At 39.8% G+C, this 23,015-nt stretch overlaps 1 protein-coding gene across 4 annotated transcripts in view; it reads left to right on the plus strand.

The window, feature by feature from the left end:
* Positions 1-387: 387 nt before the first annotated feature.
* SLC39A11 (solute carrier family 39 member 11) overlaps positions 388-23,015 on the plus strand; it is a 364,339-nt gene continuing 341,711 nt past the window's right edge. For 3 of the 4 annotated variants that reach the window (XM_075216853.1, XM_075216854.1, XM_075216856.1), the window contains exons 1-2: positions 388-459; positions 21,989-22,107. In XM_075216853.1, the coding sequence (XP_075072954.1) occupies positions 402-459; positions 21,989-22,107 (177 nt within the window). In that variant the 5' untranslated portion in view covers positions 388-401. Of the gene's footprint in view, positions 476-21,988; positions 22,108-23,015 lie in introns of all 4 variants that reach the window. The other variant, XM_075216855.1, reaches the window with a different exon arrangement.

The raw sequence follows: 23,015 nt of genomic DNA on the forward strand, positions 1-23,015 counted from the left end.
GGTAAGAGGCAGCCTATGCACATCCCCAGGTGTGTGGCCACACCTACCTGTCCAGATTCCCAGCACTACAAAGTTGGGACAGATGGTTCATAGTCTAACCACCTAATGCCCAGTTATGTTCTATTAAAAAAGGACAGAGCAAAAATAAAACAAAAATAAAATACCATTGCCTTGCAACGCTCAGAACATAGCAGCTGTAAAATATCTTAACAATCCTCAAACACCATCGCCTTTCACTAAAAATATTTTCGCGACCTCCGCTTGCACTTTTTACAACCGCCGCATCTGAGAACCTAGTAACAACGAACAGCTTTGACTGACAACTAGCTCGTCCAATAAATTGAACGGTATGGTCGGTATTAACGAGAAATCCGACAATCACTGAGATTGTGGGCGGGACGATGGGTGTTTCTGAGACACGTGTACAAGGAAAGCAGGAAGTGGTCTGCAGCGGCTCAGGTGAGAAACTGAACAGGTGTGTTTGGGGTTTTGAGCACTCTGGGGGGCTAAAGTTCAAAGTGCACAAATAACATTGATATGTTGAGTGTAAAATCTTATGTTCATATCAATGGCATATTCAGTGTTTGTGTCTCTTGCGGCGCGCACCAATGGCAGTAACTTTTTGAATTAAAATTCTAGTTCTAATGGGGAATATAGTTCAGACTTGAACCAGTGTCTCTTCAGTTGCTGTAGAACTAGAAGTCCAAGCAGGAGGCAGTATAAGACTTGAAGTTCTAGGGAGCCACCGGTTGATTGAGTATTGAGTATTTTAAGTTGTTGCACCTAATGCTCATTATTGTCTACTTTCATCTTGAGACATAGTTTCTTAGGTATATTGTAATATTATACCATAATACTTTTCCTGCTTACATTTCACCATGCCTCATTTAACTACATTGAGTTAAAAATATTGTCAAAATCAAATGAATTCATCCAGGGTTGCAACTGGGAGAAAAAAGTTTGAAAAGCCAAGGTATATTATAATCACTGAAAAAGAGTCAGGTTTGGTAGTATGGATGCCTATGATCTCTTGCTGTACCAAAATAAACTACCATTAAATATAAGCTATTACTGTATTGAATATGGTGTACAGTTGGTGAGAATGAGAAAAAATACCTTCTTGTTTAAACTGTTATGGCTGAAGCTGTGGGGTGCAGACAAAACAGTAAATACATAGGCACATATTGATAATTTAAGCACATACCATTAATAGCCAGTTGGAGATCAGGAGTGAGTGTGACATTGAGGAATCAAGTAGGAACCAATGGTATAGCAACCGATATAGGGAAATGGACAATTCAAAAGTGGTAGGAAAGCTTTGATATGACTTTACACTTTTTAGTGGATATTTTTCCCACTCTCTTGGTGCACTTCTTGTTTTTTTACAGAGGCATATGCTGAGAGTAGATGACAAGCGCACACCTTGATGTGTGTTTTACGGGCCATTTAGACCGGTGGCGGATCCAGGGGGGTGATCGGGGCAATCCCCCCCCCCTAGTAGGGGCTTGCTGCCGACGGCTACACACTATGTGCAGGTTCGTTCGGCAGTGACAGTGTGCTGCCCGGCTGCTCTGATTAAACACAATCAGAGCGAGCGGGCAGCACACTGTCACTGCCGAGCGGACTTCCACATAGTGTGCAGCCGCCAGCAGCCTCAGAAGTCAGAAAGGGGACGGGGCCTAAATCGCCCCCGGTACAACAATTTCCTAGATCTGCCCCTGATTTAGACACACCGGTGCCAAACCAAAACATTTTGCAGTGCATTTCATAAAATGATATCCTCTGATGTCCTGTATCCTTCCCTTGAACAAAGTAAATTCGCTTATAGGTTAAGTGAAATGTGCAAAAGTAACTCAAAGGGGAAGATGCAATCTCATTGAGATTCCTTACTGTAATGGCCGTCAATGTGTGAGGCAATGTTCGTTGACACCTCCCGGCCAATTGAGATTTTAAACTAGGCTTCGGGGTGGTGGGGGGAGGGGCAAGTATTTATGGGATAGACATTGAGAGTAGAAAGGAGGAATTTAACTAATTTTAATTATCTGGACATTGATTGGAGTACTGATGCCTGCGGTACAGCTAGGGGAAATAAGTTTCTGAGCGCGCTAAAAGACCATTACATCTCTCAATTAGTAGAGGAACCAACTAGGAACCGGACTATACTGGACCTAGTAATAACAAATAAGGTAGACGTAATATTCAAGTGAGGGAACACTTGAGAAACGGTGATCATAATATGGTCTCATTTGAAATTAGTTTCCAGAAGTAGTGGTATAATGGATCAACTAGGACTCAAACTTTAGAAAGGCAAATTTTAATATGCTAAAGGAGTCTATTAAGTACATAGACTGAGACAAAGTTTTTGATAAAAAAAATTAGGAAGAAAAGTGGGCTGTCTTTAAAATATTGTTGGAAACATACAGGCATAAGTTCATTCCTATGGGAAATAAATGTAAAAGAATGTAGTCTAAACCAATGTGGCTAAATAAAAAGGTAAGGGAAGAAATGCAAAGGAAGAAGCGTGAATTTAAATTGTTTAAGTCTGAAGGGTCAGAGGAGTCCTTCTGTAGGTACAAGGAATGTCATAAAACATGCAAAAGGGAAAATAGTCAACTGGTGTGACTGTAATTGGCTAAATTAGAAAATGAAAAGCAAGTTGCAAAAGGAAGTAAGACAAACCCCAATAAGTTCAAGTATATAAATGGCAAAATGATTAAAAGAGATAATATAGGACTCCTAAGAATTGAGATGGGTGAATTGATAAATGATACTAAGGAAAAAGCAGAGGTATTAAACACTTTCTATTCTTTAGTTTTTGCTAGAGAGGAACAAATGGTAGGAATAATACATAAAAATAGAAATGAAACCATACCTTTAATTAATACTTGGTTGTCAGAGGAAGAAGTCCAAAGGTGACTGAAAAATATTAAGATAAATAAAGCTCCAGGTCCAGATGGCGTACACCCAAGGGTCCTTATAGAGATAAACTCAGAAATAGCTAGACCACTATTCTTAATTTTCAGCGATTCAATCTTATCAGGCTCAGTACCAAGGGATTGGCGAATGGCAGATGTGGTGCCGTTGTTTAAAAAGGGGACGAGATCACAACCAGGAAATTATAGACCTGTGAGCCTGACATCAATAGTGGGGAAACTACTGGAAGGTATACTAAGGGATAGTATTCAGGATTACTTCAGATTATTAGTGAGAATCAACATGGATTTGTGAGGGATAGCTGGTGTCAAACTAATCTAATTAGTTTCTACGAGGAACTTAGTGAGAACATAGACCAGGGCAGTATAGTAGATGTGGTCTACTTAGATTTTGCAAAGGCCTTTAATACAGTGCCACACAAGATGTTTGTTTACAAAATAAGGAAACTGGGTCTAGGACAACATTTGTACTTGGGTCGAAACCTGGAAAGAGAATAGGGAACAGAGAGTTGGGATAAATGGAACATTTTCAAATTGGTCAAAAGTCTTAAGTGGAGTACCTCAAGGTTCCGTGCTGGGGCCACTCCTTTTTAATATATTCATTAATGACCTTGGTGATGGTTTAGAGAGTAAAGTTTCTATTTTTGCAGATGACACTAAACTCTGTAAGGTAATAAAATCAGAGCAAGATGTAGCTTCTCTACAGAGGGACTTAAATATACTGGAGGATTGGGCGGCCAAATGGAATATGAGGTTTAACATAGATGTAAGGTAATGCATTTAGGGATCAAAAACAAGAACACAATCTGTAAATTAAATGGAATTAATTTAGGAGAATCTATAATGGAAAAGGATTTGGGAGTGCTCGTAGACCGTAGAATTAGCAATAGTGCTCAATTTCAAGCAGCAGCTGAAAGGGCAAATAAAGTATTGGCATTCATAAAAAGTGGCATAGATGCAAGGGAAGACAGTTTAATTTTGCCACTGTAGAAATCGTTGGTAAGACCTCATCTTGAATATGCAGTACAGTTCTGGGCACCACTCTATAAAAAAGATAATTTGGAACTAGAAAGGGTTCAGAGAAGGGTGACAAAATTGATAAAGGGAATGGAGTCATTAAGTTATGAGGAAAGGTTAGCCAGTTTAGGCATGTTTACTTTAGAAAAGAGGCGTCTAAGAGGAGATATGATTACTATGTACAAATACATTAGGGGTCAATACAGAGAACCTTCATATACTTTTCACCCCGAAGACTATACACAGGACACGCGGTCACCCCCTAAGGTTAGAAATTTCACAACCAGCAAAGGAAGGGGTTCTTTACAGTAAGGGCAGTCAATATATGGAATTCATTGTCAGGGAAGGCTGTGATGGCAGATTCAATAGATATGTTTAAGAAAGGGTTAGACAAATTTTTAGCGGAAAAGTATATCCAGGGATACCACCGTTAATTAAAATGAAGGATAGTAGTGGATATAGGGTGAAAATAGGACTGCAATATTGGGTCTGGGGGGATTTTCACAATTGAGACAGATTGGCGGTTGCTTACTGTGGATCAATTTCAAATAGAAGTGCAGGATCGCAGGAGATCCAAAATAGGTTGAACTTGATGGACTGGTGTCTTTTTTTCAACCTCATCAACTATGTTACTATGTAAATATAACCCTTATTCTGTCTCTAATCATTGGTTAATTAAAACCTATGGTAAAGCTTGAACATGGAGTGGGCTGAGGGCCCCATATGATTTGCTCCCAATGCTGTGAGGTATTCACACTACTCATTTCAATCCCATTGATGGGTATTTGCTGAGGACTCCATGCAACTTGCCACTAAAGAACAAAATGTTCCAAAAATGTACATGCTAGATAGTGAATTTATTAATCAGAGATAACCTAGGGTTAAATTTGCAAAATACATTATTATTTGTCTATTTTTTTACATTTAAAACACAAAAATATGGTATTTTAATGTAACTTCACACATGGAATGTTAAAATCAGTTTGAAGCAGTAACGTGCCTCAGTGATGGTATTAGCTTATAGAGAATTGATTGTATTCTCATGAATATTATTTCAGACCACAGAGTGGCTGCCTTCACTGTGTGTAGTTGACTGGTACACTTTAATAGTTGAAAAAATGTGTGAGTAAAATAAAACAAATAATGTGATTATTTCTCTCCATATGTACGCTTTAAAAAGTTAAGTAAGTTTATTGAGAATATTGTGTTATTGAACGTTTATTGAGGGAAAAATGGTAGAAATAAATCTTTTAAGTTATTATTCTGAGTACCGTGTAAGTGTCAGCACACACCGTGACTGGAATATGTAGTACACTGTATGGGATTACCACCAATGGCATCTTGAAAAGAAGGTACTTTAATTACGGTTCTTAAGAGATTTCAGTCTTTAACATGCATTTTGACAGCGATTAGCTGCACTTCTGCTAGTGTATTAACTGTAGCTTAAATGTTGTTCTTTCAAAAGGAGGTTTGATGCACTTTGCATTAATGCCACTTCATATAGTTATTTCTTTACCACATAGAATCTTTTCTTACATTTTTTAAATGTATTTTTTTACTGTCATACTAAACTAAAAAAAGTTATACATTCTCAAAATATACTACTCTTTTAACTGCAGCTGTATCAAATATAAATATCACATCCCATAGATTGTAAGCTTGCAAGCAGGGCACTCTTACCTCTACGCAGTGTCGGACTGGGGCATGAAGGGCCCACCGGGGGACTGCAACACTAGGGGCCCACCAGAAGGGGTGTGGTCAGCCATCATAGAGGCGGGACCTGACACTAGAGGGGGAATGGTCAGTCCACAAAGGACAGCTAGCACCTTAGTGTAGTATATAAAGCATACAGTGTGTGTATAAAGAATATAGTCTTGACCTGCCCCTTAGATTGGGCAGATCAGTCACCAAAAAGCAGGATTGTCCCACTAGACCATACTTGGCTAACCTGTGGTACTGCAGGTGTTGTGAAACTACAAGCCCCAGCATGCTTTGCCAATATATAGCAGCTTATTGCTGTAAGGGTATGCTGGGACTTGTAGTTTCACAACACCTGGAGTACCACAAGTTAGCCAAGCCTGCACTAGACTCAGAACATTTGACTGTCCTACCTGTTGTTGTCACTTTTACCACCTGTGGCTGCTGGTTTCTTTAGTTACGGCTTGTCTGGATCCAGGAATGTTGAGGGCCCTGTTTAGAAAAAATAATGGGTACATTTAGAAACGCCAACCAACCCTGCCAATAAATCAACAGCAACCACATTCAATTATAGACCCAAACCACCTCAGCATTAAAGGTCCCATCACCCCCTCCCTATAGTGTTCTCTGTGCAGCCCCCCCCTCATTATAGTTTAGTATAGTCAGCCCCCCTATAGTTTATTATAGATAGGCAGCCCCCTATACCACATAGTAGTGCCCCCAAAACAATGTTATGCCACACAGTAATGCCCCAAAGTTATGCCACCCAGTAGTGCCCCAAATGTTATGCCACGCAAGTGACCACAATACACACATACACACACACACACACACACTAGTATGAATAAATGGTTAAAAAATATACTGAACTTTCCTATATGTTGATATTGCTGCAGGGCAGCCTCTGATCCTTCTCCCTTCTTCATAAAACGGGAAGATCAGCTGACAGGGGGAGGGGGAGGGGGCGGGTCACATGATCACAGCTGAGATCGCAATTGAGCAGCGAGGACGCCGGGTCCATCCACTGGTAAAAGGGGGTGTGGCCGTACGGTATTTGGAGGTTTAACCGGTAGTCCGCTGGGCCAGTCCGACACTGCTAATAAGGATGCATGGAAACAATAACAGTTCCAAAATCAGGGAAGGGCCCCCTTCTGTTGCTGCAGCAAACCTTTTTTTCCATAAGATATTTTCCTTTCAGTCACCTGTTTAAAGCACAGTGCAATAAACATTATTCTGATATAATGGGCCTACTGCATTACAGCATTGCGGACACCATTCCACTACTGGTGTTTGTGACTCAGTGGTGTCTGCTGCGTCACTACCAAAAATCTGTGTATAACAGGCTACTATACTATTTATGAGAGCACAAGTCTCATCATGGGAGAAATGAATATCGCAGCCAGACTTTATTATAACCTGGCCATTGTTATCACCCTGCTTCCTCCAGCACCTTCTCTACGACATCCTCTTCTACTTTCCTTTCTTTGGTTCTCCATACTCTCACCAGGAGCACTCTGACTCCCCCAACTTGTCCTAGCCCCCACACTCCTTCCTCTCTCTATAGCCTCATTCCAACACAAAAAAAAAGATAAAACTAACTATAACACCAGTCACATAAAACACACAAATAACACAGACAGGACTTAAAGTTTTTTTTTGTTTTTTTTTAAAAAGAAAACCCCAGTAAGGATAGCAAACAATCATGGGCTGGCAACATAAAACTTACATAACGGCGATGCTCCTCTGTGCGGCCGCGGGTACTGACAGTTCCTTCTCCCCTGCTGAAGTTCACAACACAATACCGCGCAGGCGCAGAGAGCCGTGTCTGGGCAGAGATCCCAGACACAGCTCTCTGCGCCTGCGCGGTAGTGTGTTTCTTACACTGCCGCCGCAGACGAACGTCTACGAGGTGCTCCCTGCAAGCTCCGCCCCAATGTCGGAGGGGGCGGGGCTTAATCGCACCCGGGCCTACCGGTCTACAGCCCGGCTGGCCGGCAGGCCAGTCCGAGGCTGCCTCTACGTATGTATGTATTACCCAGTATTGTTTTATTACTGTTTGTTCCCAATTGTAAAGCGCTACGGAATCTGCCAGCGCTTTATAAATAGATGTTGATGATGCAACATGAGATCCGCAGTTCCCCTTTATATACCAGCCCTCATCGAGTTTTAAGTCAGTCAATATTGACACTTGCACAGTGAATTGGATCGAGAGTGAAATGTGGAACTGGTGTTTATTTATTGGTCGGAGTTCTGATGGTTTGGGGACATCCTGGTCGTGAGGTAACACCTCAGACTAGGACTGGATTACTCTACTGCAGAGTATCGCTCATTTAAGTTTATTGGAGTATGCAGATAAGCCTATTATTTGGAATCCTGTATGTAGTCAATTGGCTATATGAGATTTATGTTTGTAAGAAAAACTGCTATACCCGTCAGTTTTTCTCTTTGTCAAAAAATGCCATCATCCTCAGCTATTTATATAGCACCACTAATTCTGCAGCGCTGTACAGAGAACTCACATGAGTCCCTCCCTCACTGGAGCTTAAAGCCTAAATTCCCTAACACACACACAGACCGAGACTAAGGTCAATTTAATAGCAACCAATTAACCTACTAGTATGATTTTGGAGTGTGGGAGGAAACCGGAGCACCTGGAGGAAACCCACGCAAACACAGGGCGAACATACAAACTCCACACATATATGGCCATGGTCAGGAATCAAACTCATGACCCCAGCGCTATGAGGCAGAAGTGCTAACCCATCTATTGTGATGGTGAATACTCCTCTGGATTTTTGCTACATATAGAGGGGAACGGCAACCAAAACACAAAAGTCTCTTGCAGGGTTTTAAGTCTTTGTTTATTGTTTGGCATGCAAAGTCATTCCATGCAGGGATATACAGCAGACACTCCAAGAATGATGAACCGTTCTCTGGGAGAGTGAGATACTTTTAAAGCTGGCAGAGTGGCTGGATCATTTAGGGCATGATTAGGGCCTATTGTGGTCATCTGTGGTCACCTTCTGTATGCTTTTACCAACCTACCCAATAATGATTCGATTATCAGGTGGGTCATTCCACATCAGATCACCAAAAAAGAAAGTGCACCACTCATCTCAGATTTTAATACTTTTTATTTTTGTTAAGAGATGATGGCCAAAAAACTATTTCTGCCAAATATTTCAACTGTCTAAACCAGCGGTAGTCATATCTGCAATGGCCAACATCTGGAATTGCGACTAAACAATGGCAATTGGTGTAATTTCGACAACATGTAAAAAAAGACTTGCATAGAAAGTGACATAGAGCTGTTCCGGCAAGCCTGCTATCAATCCCGGCTGTAGAAGTTGCTGGCACTCAGAGTGACATCACTTAAAATATCAAGTCTTACATTGCTAGTTTTAAGGGGGCAATGCGATGACCCGACAGCTGTATAATGTGTTCTACAAAGGGTTTAACATTTTTTATTTAACAATTTTGTATATCTGACGCTGGTGGACATTTTCATGCTATGCAAATAGACCTGACGCAATTACGTTCATTAAAAAGTGTTAAGACACTATTCTCTTTTGTGTATGCGATATTTCTTCATTGCATTATTATATTGTGTACAAATAGGGTATTTCAACTTTAGCATTTACCACAAACACTTTTGTGGATCATAATTTACACACTTGTTGACCTGACGTATGTCTGGTGCAAATGCTACTGTTTTCCATCTGGACACATTTTGAGAAGCATCTGACTGAACATATAAAATTAAATACGCTTTTCCTATGTGCTCAGATACATCCACTTCTAAATTAGACCCTAAATCTTCAGAAAACTTAAAGTATATTCTCATTTGTAAAGTATCTGTGCAAGTGTGATTCTTTAATTAACCTCAGATTTAAATCTACATTTAATTAACTACACAGAAATATAGTGCAGTGTTTAGAATCACGGTTGAACATAGATGTTCCCTGAGACCAGTTGGTCTGACTGAAAATGCTTTTGATTGTTGAATGCTTTGAGTGTATGGTAATGGAGGCCCATGGAATGCAACTGTTTGGCTGGACTGTATCAATGGTGCTTTGGTCCACTTTAAGTTAACGCTGGCTACAGCAGCTGGACAGGAGCTGGTTGTCTTTCACGTTACCGGCAATACCTAGAACGGAGTGGTCTGGATTGTAAAAATCCCCCAGATGGACAGGTCCATGCTGCAGAGTCTTCTGTTGTATGCCATATTGATACATAAATGAACAAAACAATACAACTCTCCGTATAGCTCAGTGTTGCTCTGTTTCCAACATTGTTTTATCGGGAGCATGATGGTAAAAGTGACAAAAATGCCATACTTAGAAAACTAGATTTAACTAGAAAAATCAGAATTAAATTATGATTGATTTGGCAATTAACCATTAAGCTAATTAATCAGTTTGTTTTGTTAAATGTAACTGAAAACAACAAATGTATTGGTTAACAAAACACACAAAGCTAATCAGAAGCATTCTTTTTGAAACATTTAAATGCATATACTCACCTTGGGGTGTTCTTAGTTTAAGTCAACATCCTTTAAAAGCTAACATTCTCTGTGCTGTATATTGTGAGAACAAAGAGAATTCTATCATAATTTAAATTTTGTTTTTAAAAGTGGGAATAGGAAATGAGGTAAAGAAAAGTCTGCAGTCTCTTTATTAACCTCAGTTAGTAGCCAGTAACGTGGGATGAAAACAAGCAGTGAGTAACCCCTGAACAGTGATTGCATTAACTTCTATACAGGTGTCTGTGGCGTCTTTATGCAACCCAAGTACTTCAAAATCAGTTGTGTGTATTTCTGTGCATGAGACTAATCCTAAGAAATAATAAAAAATCAATAACAAAGTGCCCCGCTAGTTCTGACACTGCAATTAGGGGGCGTGCCCAACCTCCGGAGTATGTTACTATAAAAGCCTGCGGTGTGTTTGTTGCTAGAGGCAAGAGCTGCACTGTTGCTAAGGTAACTGCCCTTTAAGAGAAGCGGTTATTGAAAGTTTATGCTGCCTTACTCATGTTAAATGAGGAACCCCTGATCAGTGTGAATGTGAAGGAAAGACAGGGACAGTCTTGAATCAAGGTGATTGTTTTACAACAGTCCACTGATATTTGTGACCTTTTTCTTTATAAAAAAAAAAAATCTCTTTAGGGATAATCCAAAACAACAATATAAGTGTGAAAATATCTTTTGCTAAACCCTCTTGTCTCTTCTTAATGATTTGTTAATGTTGATTCTGACAGTTTTATTGTAAATACTTTTATTCCCATTATATGAAGGTGCTTTTTCCCTAGGCCCCAAGTAAGAACAATACAATAAATGTAAAATAAATTAATATAACAAATGTATAATGTCAAGGGTAATTGGAGTGGTTTCCCAAAGAAAATGTTTGCTCATCTTTTCATTTACTTTTTATTCCAAATATATGAGTTTGCTCCTTCCCAGGGCCCCCATTATTCCACTGCTCGTAGAGGACAGAGCGATACTTCCAAAAATAGGAGTAAATAGTAGACTTTTAAATTTAGGTTGAGCTGTCGCTAAAAACCTTAGATCTAGTCCACAAGATTTTTCAAATGGGGCAAAAGCAACTAAGGGGTTTCTATTCAGGAGTGAAGAATGCAGACTATACCAGGAGAGTAAATTTGGTTCATATACAATTTGTATTGCTTTTCCATGTTACAAAGTAACACTTTTCTGAATGAATCCTTCTCACGGTCAGGCTGTCCTGTTACAATCTGAAACAGCAGTTTTCGAAGAAAAAAAAAAAATCAACCGTTTCTGGATGTTACGTCTAATTTTCAGAAAATAAGGTAGCTCTGATTTAATTTCTAAAACTATAATAATGATAGAGTGCATTGCACTCTATAATACTACATACCAAAATATTTATGTTAGGTTTAGTTCACATTAAAACCAGTCTGTCACCATATCCAACGATGCAATATTTTTCATTTACTATGTTGTGCCTTGTGTACTATATATTCAGCAATTTTATTGGCATGGTATACTGTCTTCCTGGCAAACGTCTTCCAGCCTGCACAGCAATGTTGCTGTGTGGTGTAGAGAAAGCTGGCCGAGGAGCGAAGTTTTTTTCAGCCTGACAGCTTGACTCGAAGGATGGGCTAGTCAGAAGAGCAAGCTTGATCCCTGGCTGGCTTCCTCTGTACCTCACAAACTTGCATGCTGGATAAAGCCTGTCCGGGAGAGAGAGCATAGTGAATAAATGGAATTGTGCATAAAATGCTGGGGAATGGCGTTTTGGAGAACCCCCTTCTTCTGTAGTAAAACAAAAGAAGATCTCTAGAGGATCTGGTGACAGGTCCGCTTTAATGACAAGTTATTGATGTCACATGTTCATATAGTACATTTACATGTTCTGGGATTGTAAAAGATTGCTTCATATAGGGGAAAGGAGGAATATACATTCAAGAACATGTATAAAATAGGACACAGAGGAATATCTGGTGTTTTCATAGCTTTTGGCTATAAACTGCTCTAGCAAAATGTCAGAATCTGGTAACTTTCCTTTTATCCTTTGCACCAGTTTTCAGAAGTGTCATAGTTTGTTTGTTATTTGAGCATCATTTATAATTGCAGTTATTTTCATTTTTTTTACTATTCATTCTGAGTAAATTTGTTGTCAAAATACTTATTTTCTCCACTGTGTGGTCTCACAGAAGTTTTGTTACAGATTGATGGATACTGGAGTGAGTTGCCATAAGTTTTGCATTTCTGTTCTAGTGTGAGCAGCTCAGGCTTTGTGACTTGGCAACAGCTCTAAATAGAATAGTCATTTCTGTACTTGTGTCCAGATCCTGCTTGGTTCATTTTCTTTGTGTTTACATTTGCATGTTGCTGATAGAAATTTAGCATACAGATGGAACACACCCTGGACGATCCAACATTGCTTTCCGACACAATACTTTAGTATACAAATGTATGCATGTATGTGTGCCAACTTGGGGGGATGCAACGGTCATGCTTCAAGTGATCATCTGCCTTTCACGTGTTTTGTACTAAGTGCTCTATTTGCAGCTTCTCTATTTTTCATATGGAATTTGTAATTGAGTCCTATTTTTTCAGCATTGTATGGCTTTTTAAAGGGAATCGGTATAGAACAATAGTTTAAATATGATATTCTTATGATTTTTAGTTTAAAATATTTTGAGATAATGATATGTAACGTACAATTTTGTCTTTGTGGAGTTCACTGAGTTATAGTAAAATGCAAAGTTGGACTTATCTGTCATGATGTGATCCAGGTATCTAATGCAAGACCGTTCCTTGTAGGTTTGGTGCTTTTCTGCTCTCTGCTTCAGTAGAGGCCCTTTTTCAAACACCAAGTAGTTTTGTTAACTTCCCTCCCCTTTTAACTTCCTATTTGTATGTATTGTAAGTTCGCCCACTTAGTTCCACTAATGCAGAGCGAACAGCACTGTTTTTCTAGTGGAGCCTTTGATGGGAAAGGGGATGACCCACTGGATTGCTACCAACAGGTAAGTTCATTGTTGCATTTTATCTTAACTTAGAGAACTCTACCCAAAACAAAATGGCATGAAGTGTACATGTTATATGTGATAAGTGGGCAATGGCTTCTTGTGATTTGGTCAATTAGTCCTTTAACTGAACCACTAAATCTCTGCATTCTGGCCCTCCGTGTGTGTGTGTGTGTGTGTGTGTGTGTGTGGTCAAACTTTTCACAGATAGGATTGCTGTGAGATTTGGCCAAACAACTCTATTGTTTTGCAGGTTCAGCCAAAGTGCTTAACTTTCTCGGAAATATAGAAGCAACTACTGTTGGATATCACATTTTTAAAGAATAATTCCACTTAATGCAAAACGTTTGTTTGTGGAATATCCCATGTAAAACCATGTCCCAATCGATTTCTTGTCAGGGATTTGGTGGTCAGACTAACCAGCTCGCCCCCCAATGTCTTGTCTGTGCTTGCTGCTGCTGTGCTTGCTTCTTTATGCTTCCCCTCGCACCAACCAGCAACTGATGTACAGAGAACAATTGCCGAACATAATCTGAATGCACAACTAACCTTTTGTGACCAGGTTTCAGAGAATAGATTAATTCACAAAGTTTGCATGTATGTATGTATTATCTGCATATGCCTGCTTATAAGCATTTGTACCAGGTGTGCATATTTAATTACCCTAAGGGATTTTCTAACCTTTTTTTAGTACCAGACCTCGATAGTTGACATTACCTCTGGGCCCCATAGATCAGAAAATTATGATGTGTGCTACGCGAAAATGATTACAGTTAAACAGAATATACTTAAGGGAGAGCTATCAAAGGTCGATTTTAATCAAATCTCCAGATCCAATATCTGTAGGGGTGATCACTCTGCCTCGTTTATAAAGCAAAGTGGGTGGTAATTAGCAAGTGCACTGCTGAATCATAGGATGATTTAAGCACAAATATACCAAGTTTCTTTTTGGCGCATTTTTTGCAGTTGGCAATTTCATCAGAGGTAACTTGTTCATGTTCAGCCTTCCAGTACTGGACATATCTCATTCTCAGCTTTTCCACCCCATAAGCCTCTGGTGTGATTTCACCTATAGCTGCACACTTTGCAAAACTTCCAGTCAAAGCAGTGACTTTCCGTCTCCAAAACCTAAGAATCAACCAGTTCACATTGATTCAGGTGAGTCAGTAGGAGAATTTGTTTTACTTTCTGTGGAAGAAATTGAGCCCTTTAATAAAGCAATATTTACTATGAGCAATTGACCTGAATCAACCCAAATAAAATGTGCTTGAGTAAAAACCTAGTTTTATTTCCACTGGATCAGACAATTCTCCTAACAAATTATATGAACCGGTTTTGCCATGCACAGGACTGTCAAATCCTGTTACTTACCCCTCTGCTGTCTTTCTAAACTCTGCCTGCAGTCTGCAGTCTCTGCTGGCCTCCAATCTCTTTGCAGGATGCTGCCCAGTCTGTCTCCACTCCACAGATCCCTCCAAAAGCAGTGCATGGTTGCTTCTATCTTGGATTTAGTCACCTACTCCCTCTCAACCAGTCAAAGTGCTGCTTCAGCTCAGCTGACTGCAGCCCCAATCAGGGGGTAGCAGCCTCCAGTTCCCTCCAAAACCAGTGACAGGGTGCTGCCAACTTGGATTCCATCTTGGATTCAGTCTCCTGCTTTCTGTCAGCCAATCATAGCGCTGCTTCAGCTTAGCTGACCGCAGCCTCCAATCAGGGGAAAGCAGTTACTTTAAAAGGACTTCCTGGAGCCTAACCCATGCCAGTGCAACGTTGGTTCTTTAAATACCAACTTGGTTTCTAGCAGTCTATACAGTAGTTTCTGCCCAGACAGCGCAGCCTGCATTCCGGTCCAGCACTCTGGTCCCTGTCCGGTCTAGCACTTGAGTTCCATCCTGGTCTCTCCTACTAATTTATCACTGTTTTGCTACTCTTAACTTCTTGCCAGTCTCCAGTGCCATTCATATTTAGCATTCTTCTGAACTCTCCGCAACCACCAGCTGCACTAGTTCCTTCCCTCTCATACGAAGGAACCTAATCAGGCTACCCAGCTTTGTGCATGTAGTCACCAGTTGAATTTGAGAGATGCAACCTAGTCCAGGTACAGACAAATCCTTAGGCGTGACAGGTATTTCCTGACAAATGTTGTCTGTTTATAATATTTTCTCTATATTGTTTCCCTTTTGGTAAATAGGAGTTAGGCTTATGGGGCTGTAATCCAAAGTTAGACATATCTGTTGCAAGAATTTTTAAAAAGACCACGGTTCATCTTAAAAATTGTTCCTTCCTTAAGGATTCAATGAACAGGAAAACTCAAGCTTCAAGGATAGAGACTTGACTAGCCTTGGGTGCAATTCTTAAGCCTAGATTCCTAAAGGTCTGATTTACTCAGTTAGAAGCTTGATTGGTCAGTAATGTCCCTTAAACATTTTCCTTTTATTTGGGAGATGTGCTATTTTCTCCAGTTATGGCTTCTAAAGATAAAGTATTTCCCTCTAGGCCAGAACAGCTGTGTATTGTAGAACCTGGTTGACAGATATTGCCTTTGAATGCTCTCTTCTTTTCAGATGTGAGTTGGAGGAAATGATGGAAAAGTAATGTAATGTTGTTGCAAGATAAAAAGGCAAATACATGTGTTTAGTTTTTTTAGAAGCTTTTGTAGAAAGTCACCCGGTGTTGTACAAGAGCAGAATCAAATCTTCAATAAACAGTCCAAAGAAATTCAGTTGGAAAACCCAGTGCCTGGCCACTAGGTGGAAGGCTCACATTTTGTTCTCTCATTATAGGAGTGTGTAACTATAAATAGGTGGGTACTGCAAGCTATACAACAGAATTGTATTGCATTCCAAGACCAAAGAGCTACAGTTTCCCCATCTCCTTTAAAAAGTCTAGCATTTTAATAGGCCATTGTATTGCTCAAAGAACAGAATGTCCTAATCCCAGTACTGTAACTCAGCACAGGCAGGGTACCTACTGTATTCTCCAGTAGTTCTGCTTCCCAAAAAGCTAAAGAACTGTAAATGCAAAGGTTTATAAATAAGTGTATTGCCTGCCAAACATTCCACATAACGTTGATAAGGTCAATATTGTAATGCCAGATAATTTAGCTTCTTGTAGACTTAAAGGGGGGTATTCAATTGTCGGCGGAAACGCAGAAAATCCCGCGGGCCGCTCACTATTACCGTTATGTAATTTACTTGTTGGATTTCAGCTCACAGCTCCCTGAGCCGCGAGCTTAAATCCAGCTAACTACTACCGTAATAACGGTAGTAGTTTTTACGCTGTGGGATTTCTCAACAATTGCATACGCCTCAAAGGATTTATATCGCCATATCCCCATTAGTTCTTGTATGTGGTGGTATAACCGGGGAAAACTTGCAGAGCACCCAGAGTCTTTAATAAGGTAATGGTGTTAGTCACAGCAATTATTGGATGCTGAGGGCTGAATCAGGGCAAAGTTGTTGAACATTTTCATTTTCTTTAATTAATTTTCAGTTCAAACGTAAGAGTCAATTAAATAAATCAGGTCAGAAGTTTTATTGCCCCACATCAGGTGTCCCTCAGACAAATCTCGTCAGGACTAGGTCTGTTCTTGGCATGCATGGAATGGGTTCCCTGTGGAAGAAGCTCTGTGATATTAAAACGGACAACAAGAGTCCTTGGACGTTAGGGTCGACATTCCAGGAACAGTAAATGTTCCTGCTTTTGTGTCCACAAAAAGCTGGAGCACTCATTAATTTCAATGTAAACAATCTAAATGTTTTGAAAACCAGTGATTGATAAACTGACTATAACTGTGCATTGAAAGTTTTTTTTTACTCCCTCATGGGAACAAAATCTCCAGGTTTAATTCAACCCTTGAATTGCCTTCATGTTCCTACATGTATCCCTATTTTCCAGGGTTCTCCAATCAGGTAGTTAACATTCAGACCAGAAAAAAAACACTTAAAATTTATCTTCTAGGACTGGAAGTGTATATTTTAACACACTACACACTACTTCAGTATCCTCCATCCCTGGAATTATTGACAAAGGGCCTTTGCAGGTTCATAAACTCGCGCTCTAAAACTATTACCGTTAATACGGTAGTTACTCGCTGAATTTCAGCCTTCAGCTCGCAGCTCCCGGTTTTTAAGCGCAATTTTACCGTATTAACAGTAATAGTTTTAGAGCGCGAGTTTTTCGGCCGTCAAGCCGAACAATTGAATATCCCCCTTAGAGTTTTTCTGGACATCCTTTGATCAAGAGATTTGTCAAGTCCACATTGAGACGTAAGCCCAGAGTCTAGTCTCTACCTCTGTCCTTGGATCTCATTCTGGCCTGTAACACTGTAACTCAGGATTGTAACATTGGATATCAAAAGAAATATTGTAGCTTATCTAGCTGCTGTTACCTGCTTAGGGCCTCTGATTCTCTGTGGCCTTTGCTGGACAAAGGAAAAGAAAGTAGCTTTTTAAATTCTTATTGTGTGATAGGGGAAGGGAGAATTTGAACTTGCCACAATCTTCCTTTTCCTTTGAGTCCTTCAGCAGCACACACGTTTCCCTTTCTTGTATGCAATAAATAATATGCTGTTCATGAATTGGCAATGTTCATTGGTATTACAATGTGGTCATGTATGGTTGGGATCTTCTGTTAAGAAAGTTTAATGATTTCTATTGGATGGTCATACCCAGCGGTGTGTCACGCTCTATGTCACTGTGTGTACTGCTGGTGGATTTACAGTAAGTTTTAAAATTGACCTTTTCTCTTCTAAGCTCTAGTCACACAATGGGTACTTGGGAAGTCCTTATACTTAGGGTTGCTGGTATATTTTACGACCCCGCTGTACAAGTTGGGATTCTTCATGAAAAAGGAAGGGGCTGACTTTGTTTTAGTTTTGTAGGCAGATGTAGTGATTATTTCTTGGTTTCCACAGGGAAATTACACTACTCTCAAGCAGGGTGTGAGTTATTCTCGCCAGTTATGGTTTTATATTCGACTCCAACTTCTCATTTGAAAATGTTCCCCATTGGGTGGTTGGAATACTGTGCTTTGTATGGAACATTAAATAGTTTCATGCAAGACATGAATTGTGTAGCTATGAGCAGTCTTAAATTGTGGAGACGTTGTTCTTTTAAACCTTCCGCACTACTGCTTACAATTCTGTTTCAATTACTACTCCAGTAGCATCCTACAGGCATTGCTACATTACACACTGAATACATTGTCTTAATTTTACTGTATTAACAAGTGATATAACAAGCCTCCTGATAAATCATTTCTCCTCCACCACACAATTCTGTATGCTTTTATTGCTGTTTAAAAATAGAGAGCGATGGGAAAGATTTACAAAGAAAGCTGCATGCAAAAACCGTACTGTCTCCCCACTGTATCTTATTAATCTAGTTTCATTTGTCTTGAAACATGTGTTTGAAAGTAAGGGAAAGGTTTCTGTACAGCTAACATGCCATCAAGAAAATGTCTGAGATTTCTTCCGATTGTAGCAGAAATTCCATTTCTCTTGTTATACTCTGCAGACTCCTAAGGAGACTCGTTAATAAATAACCAGTGATGGGGGGCAGTCTGGGATGCTCATTGCAGTGTCAGAGACAGGAAACACCTTGACTAGGTTTATTTATCATCTAGAGACGCTGTTCTAGGCAGATGGGACACATTCCTCTATTTGATGATGACTCACTATTGGGACTTGGTTCTTTAGCTGCAATGTCCTGGGGCCAGGACTTCATATCACTCACTCTTCATGGCGACAGTGTAAATACCCCTGAGATGTCTGGACTCTCCTTTTCACTGCACGACTTCTGTGACGCCAGTGCTTAGCATTGAATTGCTTAATCATATGTGGTTTCTACATGATTACTGTTTTATCCACAGCTTTTTATCATGTAAATATCATCTGTGGGGCGTATGTAGAGTGGGACGTATGACAGTTTACACAGCGTATCCTGGGTGAAATTGCTTTGCACATGGCCAGAAAGTGGGTGAATTTTCATATCTATGCCTGTTGGGAGTGGGTCACATTGCACCAGTGATAATCCAGCCTTTCTTTGGTCACCAGGATGTATTTTCTAGTGTTGACCTAATGACCAGACTTTATCAAGCCCTGATATACTTCATATATGCATGCTTATATTTATAAATACATTGCATGCCAAGGATGGAATAGACATCCAAGCTGCAACACATGTCCCTGTCCACTGATGCTAAGTATAAGATAATGGTCAGAGTAGCAGATAGTGGACCCCCACAATGAGCTAACTTTGTGAATGGATTGGCTTGTTAATAGAGAGGGATGTTCCGAAAAGTGGACAACCTGACTACTGTCACAGTGTGAGATCTGATACATATAGATTTGAGATTAATGTTTTCAAGTGAACATAGAGAACTTACAGTTATTTATAAGGGATAAATCATAACAGCAGTGTAAATATGTTATATCAAATTGATCCATTGAGTTTAGATAAAGTGTAAAAATGTGAAGACAGAGAGTCTGATGTAAATGTATTTGATGGCTTTGCACATCCCAGTGTGAGAAGATAAGAGTGTCACCTGGGGCAGCTTCAAAGAGCTCCTGCGTGAGATATAACCTGGTTGTGACTGCTGAATAGACGTTTACGTACCGCTCAGCATGTGGTCTGGCTCAAAGAGGCCATGTGCTGACATAGGCTAAATGTAATATAGACAAAAATAATTCTGTTTTAAAATATGCAACTTAAAATCAATAAAAGTAGTGATCAACCACATATTCCTCAATTACATGATGAGCAGCTCATATGTTGAATAAAGAATTCTGCCCCACAGAGAATTGATGGAAATGAGTGTAAGCTCTGCGAATACACTGTATTTAGGCATGTTTGATATCAAAAGATGGACAGAGTCATAGGGGATTTATTAATGATAAAATTGGATCATTGTGACGCTCTACAGAAAAGTTAGATCACATAGTGGAATCTATTAATTGTTCATTATTTTTTATATCTGTATGCCCTGTACTTTTGTATATTAAATCTATAATTTAATATGTTTGCGTTCTTGATACTCTAACGAACCCATTAGCCTGTTTAGCTTGACCAAGTTAACCCAGTGTGTGATTTGTTGATACATTTATATTTGTGTAACAGTCTGGAGGTGTGAAGAGTTAACCCTGTGCTTGCTGATGTGGGTCTTGCTAGTCTGTGGATAGCTAGATGTGTGTGTTCCAGTGTGGGACAGTATATTGGGGTCCAATTGCCCGTATTCAATAGGTGGTGGCAAACCTGAAGTGTCTGAGGGTGTGAGAGCGCTGTGTTTGGGGGCGATTCAGTAGGTCTATAACCTGTGGGATAGGTAGAGAGAGACTGTGGTCTGGAATCATGTGACTTCATACAGCAAACACCCCCAAAGTCATGGCAGCTGGGAGCGTGTTCGTGACAAATCGCATCTTCTAGTGTGCTGAAACTGAACACAATAAAGATATTAGGCGGTTGACACGGGAAAGGTCAGTGGAGATGGATAATACAGAAGTCTAATCAGTGGAGAAGCGGCAATGTGGAGTCAATTAGAGTAAACCAATTGTTCACTGATTTTCATTTTTTCCAGCAGAGGATTATGGCTTTTCAGATATTAGACCAAAAGGTATAGCAGGCGTTTCTCTGTCTGGGTGACACAGAAGATGCCTTTTCATATTTGATTAGTTCCTGTGGCTTACAACTAATGTTTTCTATTTGTATCATGTTATTAAATGAATTGTATAGTGTTCCTATACAGCACATGGGTGCTTGTTTCATATTTTAGCTATAGAAACTCTGCTTTTGCAATCTTTTGGTCTACACATAGCACCATTCATTGAGTGTATCATCGCTAGGGTAACAGAAGCTTGGCAATCTCACTGCCTGCTATACGCAGACAAATCGAGCATGATGATGATGATATAATGCAGAATGTAGTACACCGGCATTAATGGTGCATACAAAATTATATTGCTTGGGTTAGAGTCTGCACAGGTTATTTAGTTTATACAATCAGCATGCATGTACAGTAGCACACAGCAACCATCATCATTTTGTATTTGTAAGGTACCACAAAACTAGCAGAAGACAATTTGTATAATTGTGCAAAAAGCAAATCAAACAAAATCAGAAAATAAAAACATGCAAAGTTGGCAAACAATGTGAGGACATGACACAGAGGCTATAAAATGCTTCGCTTATGAGAGCTCATAGTCAGGACCAATCTAACATTTGCTTTCATTATGCTACAACATCGCTGCTGATGTCTGGCAGTGGGCCCAATAATGCTGCCTATATGTTAATATACAATTTGGCCACAGACATAGTTATTGGTGTAATTTTTAATTCTGTCACCTGTGACTTGTGGTCCATGTGTTAACGGCTTTAGCTTACGTAGCGTTTAAAGAAGGACTTCACAATCCTACAATATAGAGTAAAACCCTCCTCAATAAAAGAATAGGGGAGGACATTGTGTTTGGGGTCACTGCCGCTTATCAGGTCGCTGACGTCTTTGTTATGATCAATTAACCTGCCAGAGGAGGCAGTCAAATTTTGAATTTCAGTCTTCCAACACCTCTTGTGTTGAATGTGTTACCACATCACAAACACAGTACATTCGCCAACTAGTGAACATTGAGGTGTCAGGCATACCTTCTGCCGTCAGAGAATTGGATATAAGAGAGGTGCCTGTTTGGTGTGTAACTGGAAAATGTTGGAATCCCTGGACATCACATGACTGATGCAGAGGGGAAGAGTTAATTCAAGTAGTTCAGCACTTTGTGCAATTAAATTTGTTTTATACGATGTATTAAAATTAGACATTATCCTCCATGTTTATATTTGCAGGAACCAGCAAGATGATTGAAGGATACAGTCCAGTGATGCAATCCCTCCTAGGGACCTTGTTCACTTGGGGGCTGACTGCTGCAGGATCTGCCTTGGTTTTTGTTTTCTCCACTGGCCAGGTGAGTGGGAAGAAATTAAAATGTAATGTTTATTAGAAATATTTTTATTTCTTTTACAATTGTCTAATAAGATTTTTAAGCTAAATGCCACTTTTTAGTCCTCCCCACTTTCACTCTTGCCGATTCAGCTCCTGAGATTCCCTACTGAAGGAATTGGAGAACAGACAAATTATGTGGGTGTTCATGGTTACAAGGTCAAGAAGGTTGATTACTAACTAGCGGCTGCAGACTATGTGACTGCTTGAACCTTTGCACCCTGTGTGAGAATATTCAGTGATTGTTATTTTAAAATTGGTGTGCTAACCGATGTGTAAAAATATGTTGCTTGGATTGCACAAAGACATCTCTCTAATAAAAATGCAGTGCAGATTCCCCCCCCCAACCCCCCCAAATCTCTGATGGCAATGCAGTGCAGACACAAATGCCTGGTTGTTATGCAGTGCAGACCCTCAATTCTCTAGTGTCTATGCAGTGCAGAACTTAGGTGGTTCTGCAGAGCAGATCTCTTGTACTGGCAATACAATACAGATCCCAGATCTGTTGAGATATCACAGGTACTCCATGAACCCTGCTCCTCAGCATACTGTTCTGATAGTGAAATTAGGTTCATAAGCAGTACAGAAGTCTCAGTGCAGGACTCTAATCCATAGGTTCCATACCTGTAGTAATATATTTTGCTTGATCCGTTGTTCCGTTTATACAGTGCTAGTCATGTATTATGCATAACATTCACAAATTCATGCTTGCATATGATTTGTTTTCCACCACAAGTAATTTCTTTGCTTGGTACCCAAGGTTTGTTCATATGAATAAGGAAATGGTGCTATGAGATGCAAAACTAATAGGGGCAGCGTTACAGAGGATAATTGCTTACACAATTAAGAAATAACACATATTTTCAGATGGCA

This window comes from Mixophyes fleayi, chromosome 6, assembly GCF_038048845.1.
Source record: "Mixophyes fleayi isolate aMixFle1 chromosome 6, aMixFle1.hap1, whole genome shotgun sequence".
Taxonomy (NCBI): domain Eukaryota; kingdom Metazoa; phylum Chordata; class Amphibia; order Anura; family Limnodynastidae; genus Mixophyes; species Mixophyes fleayi.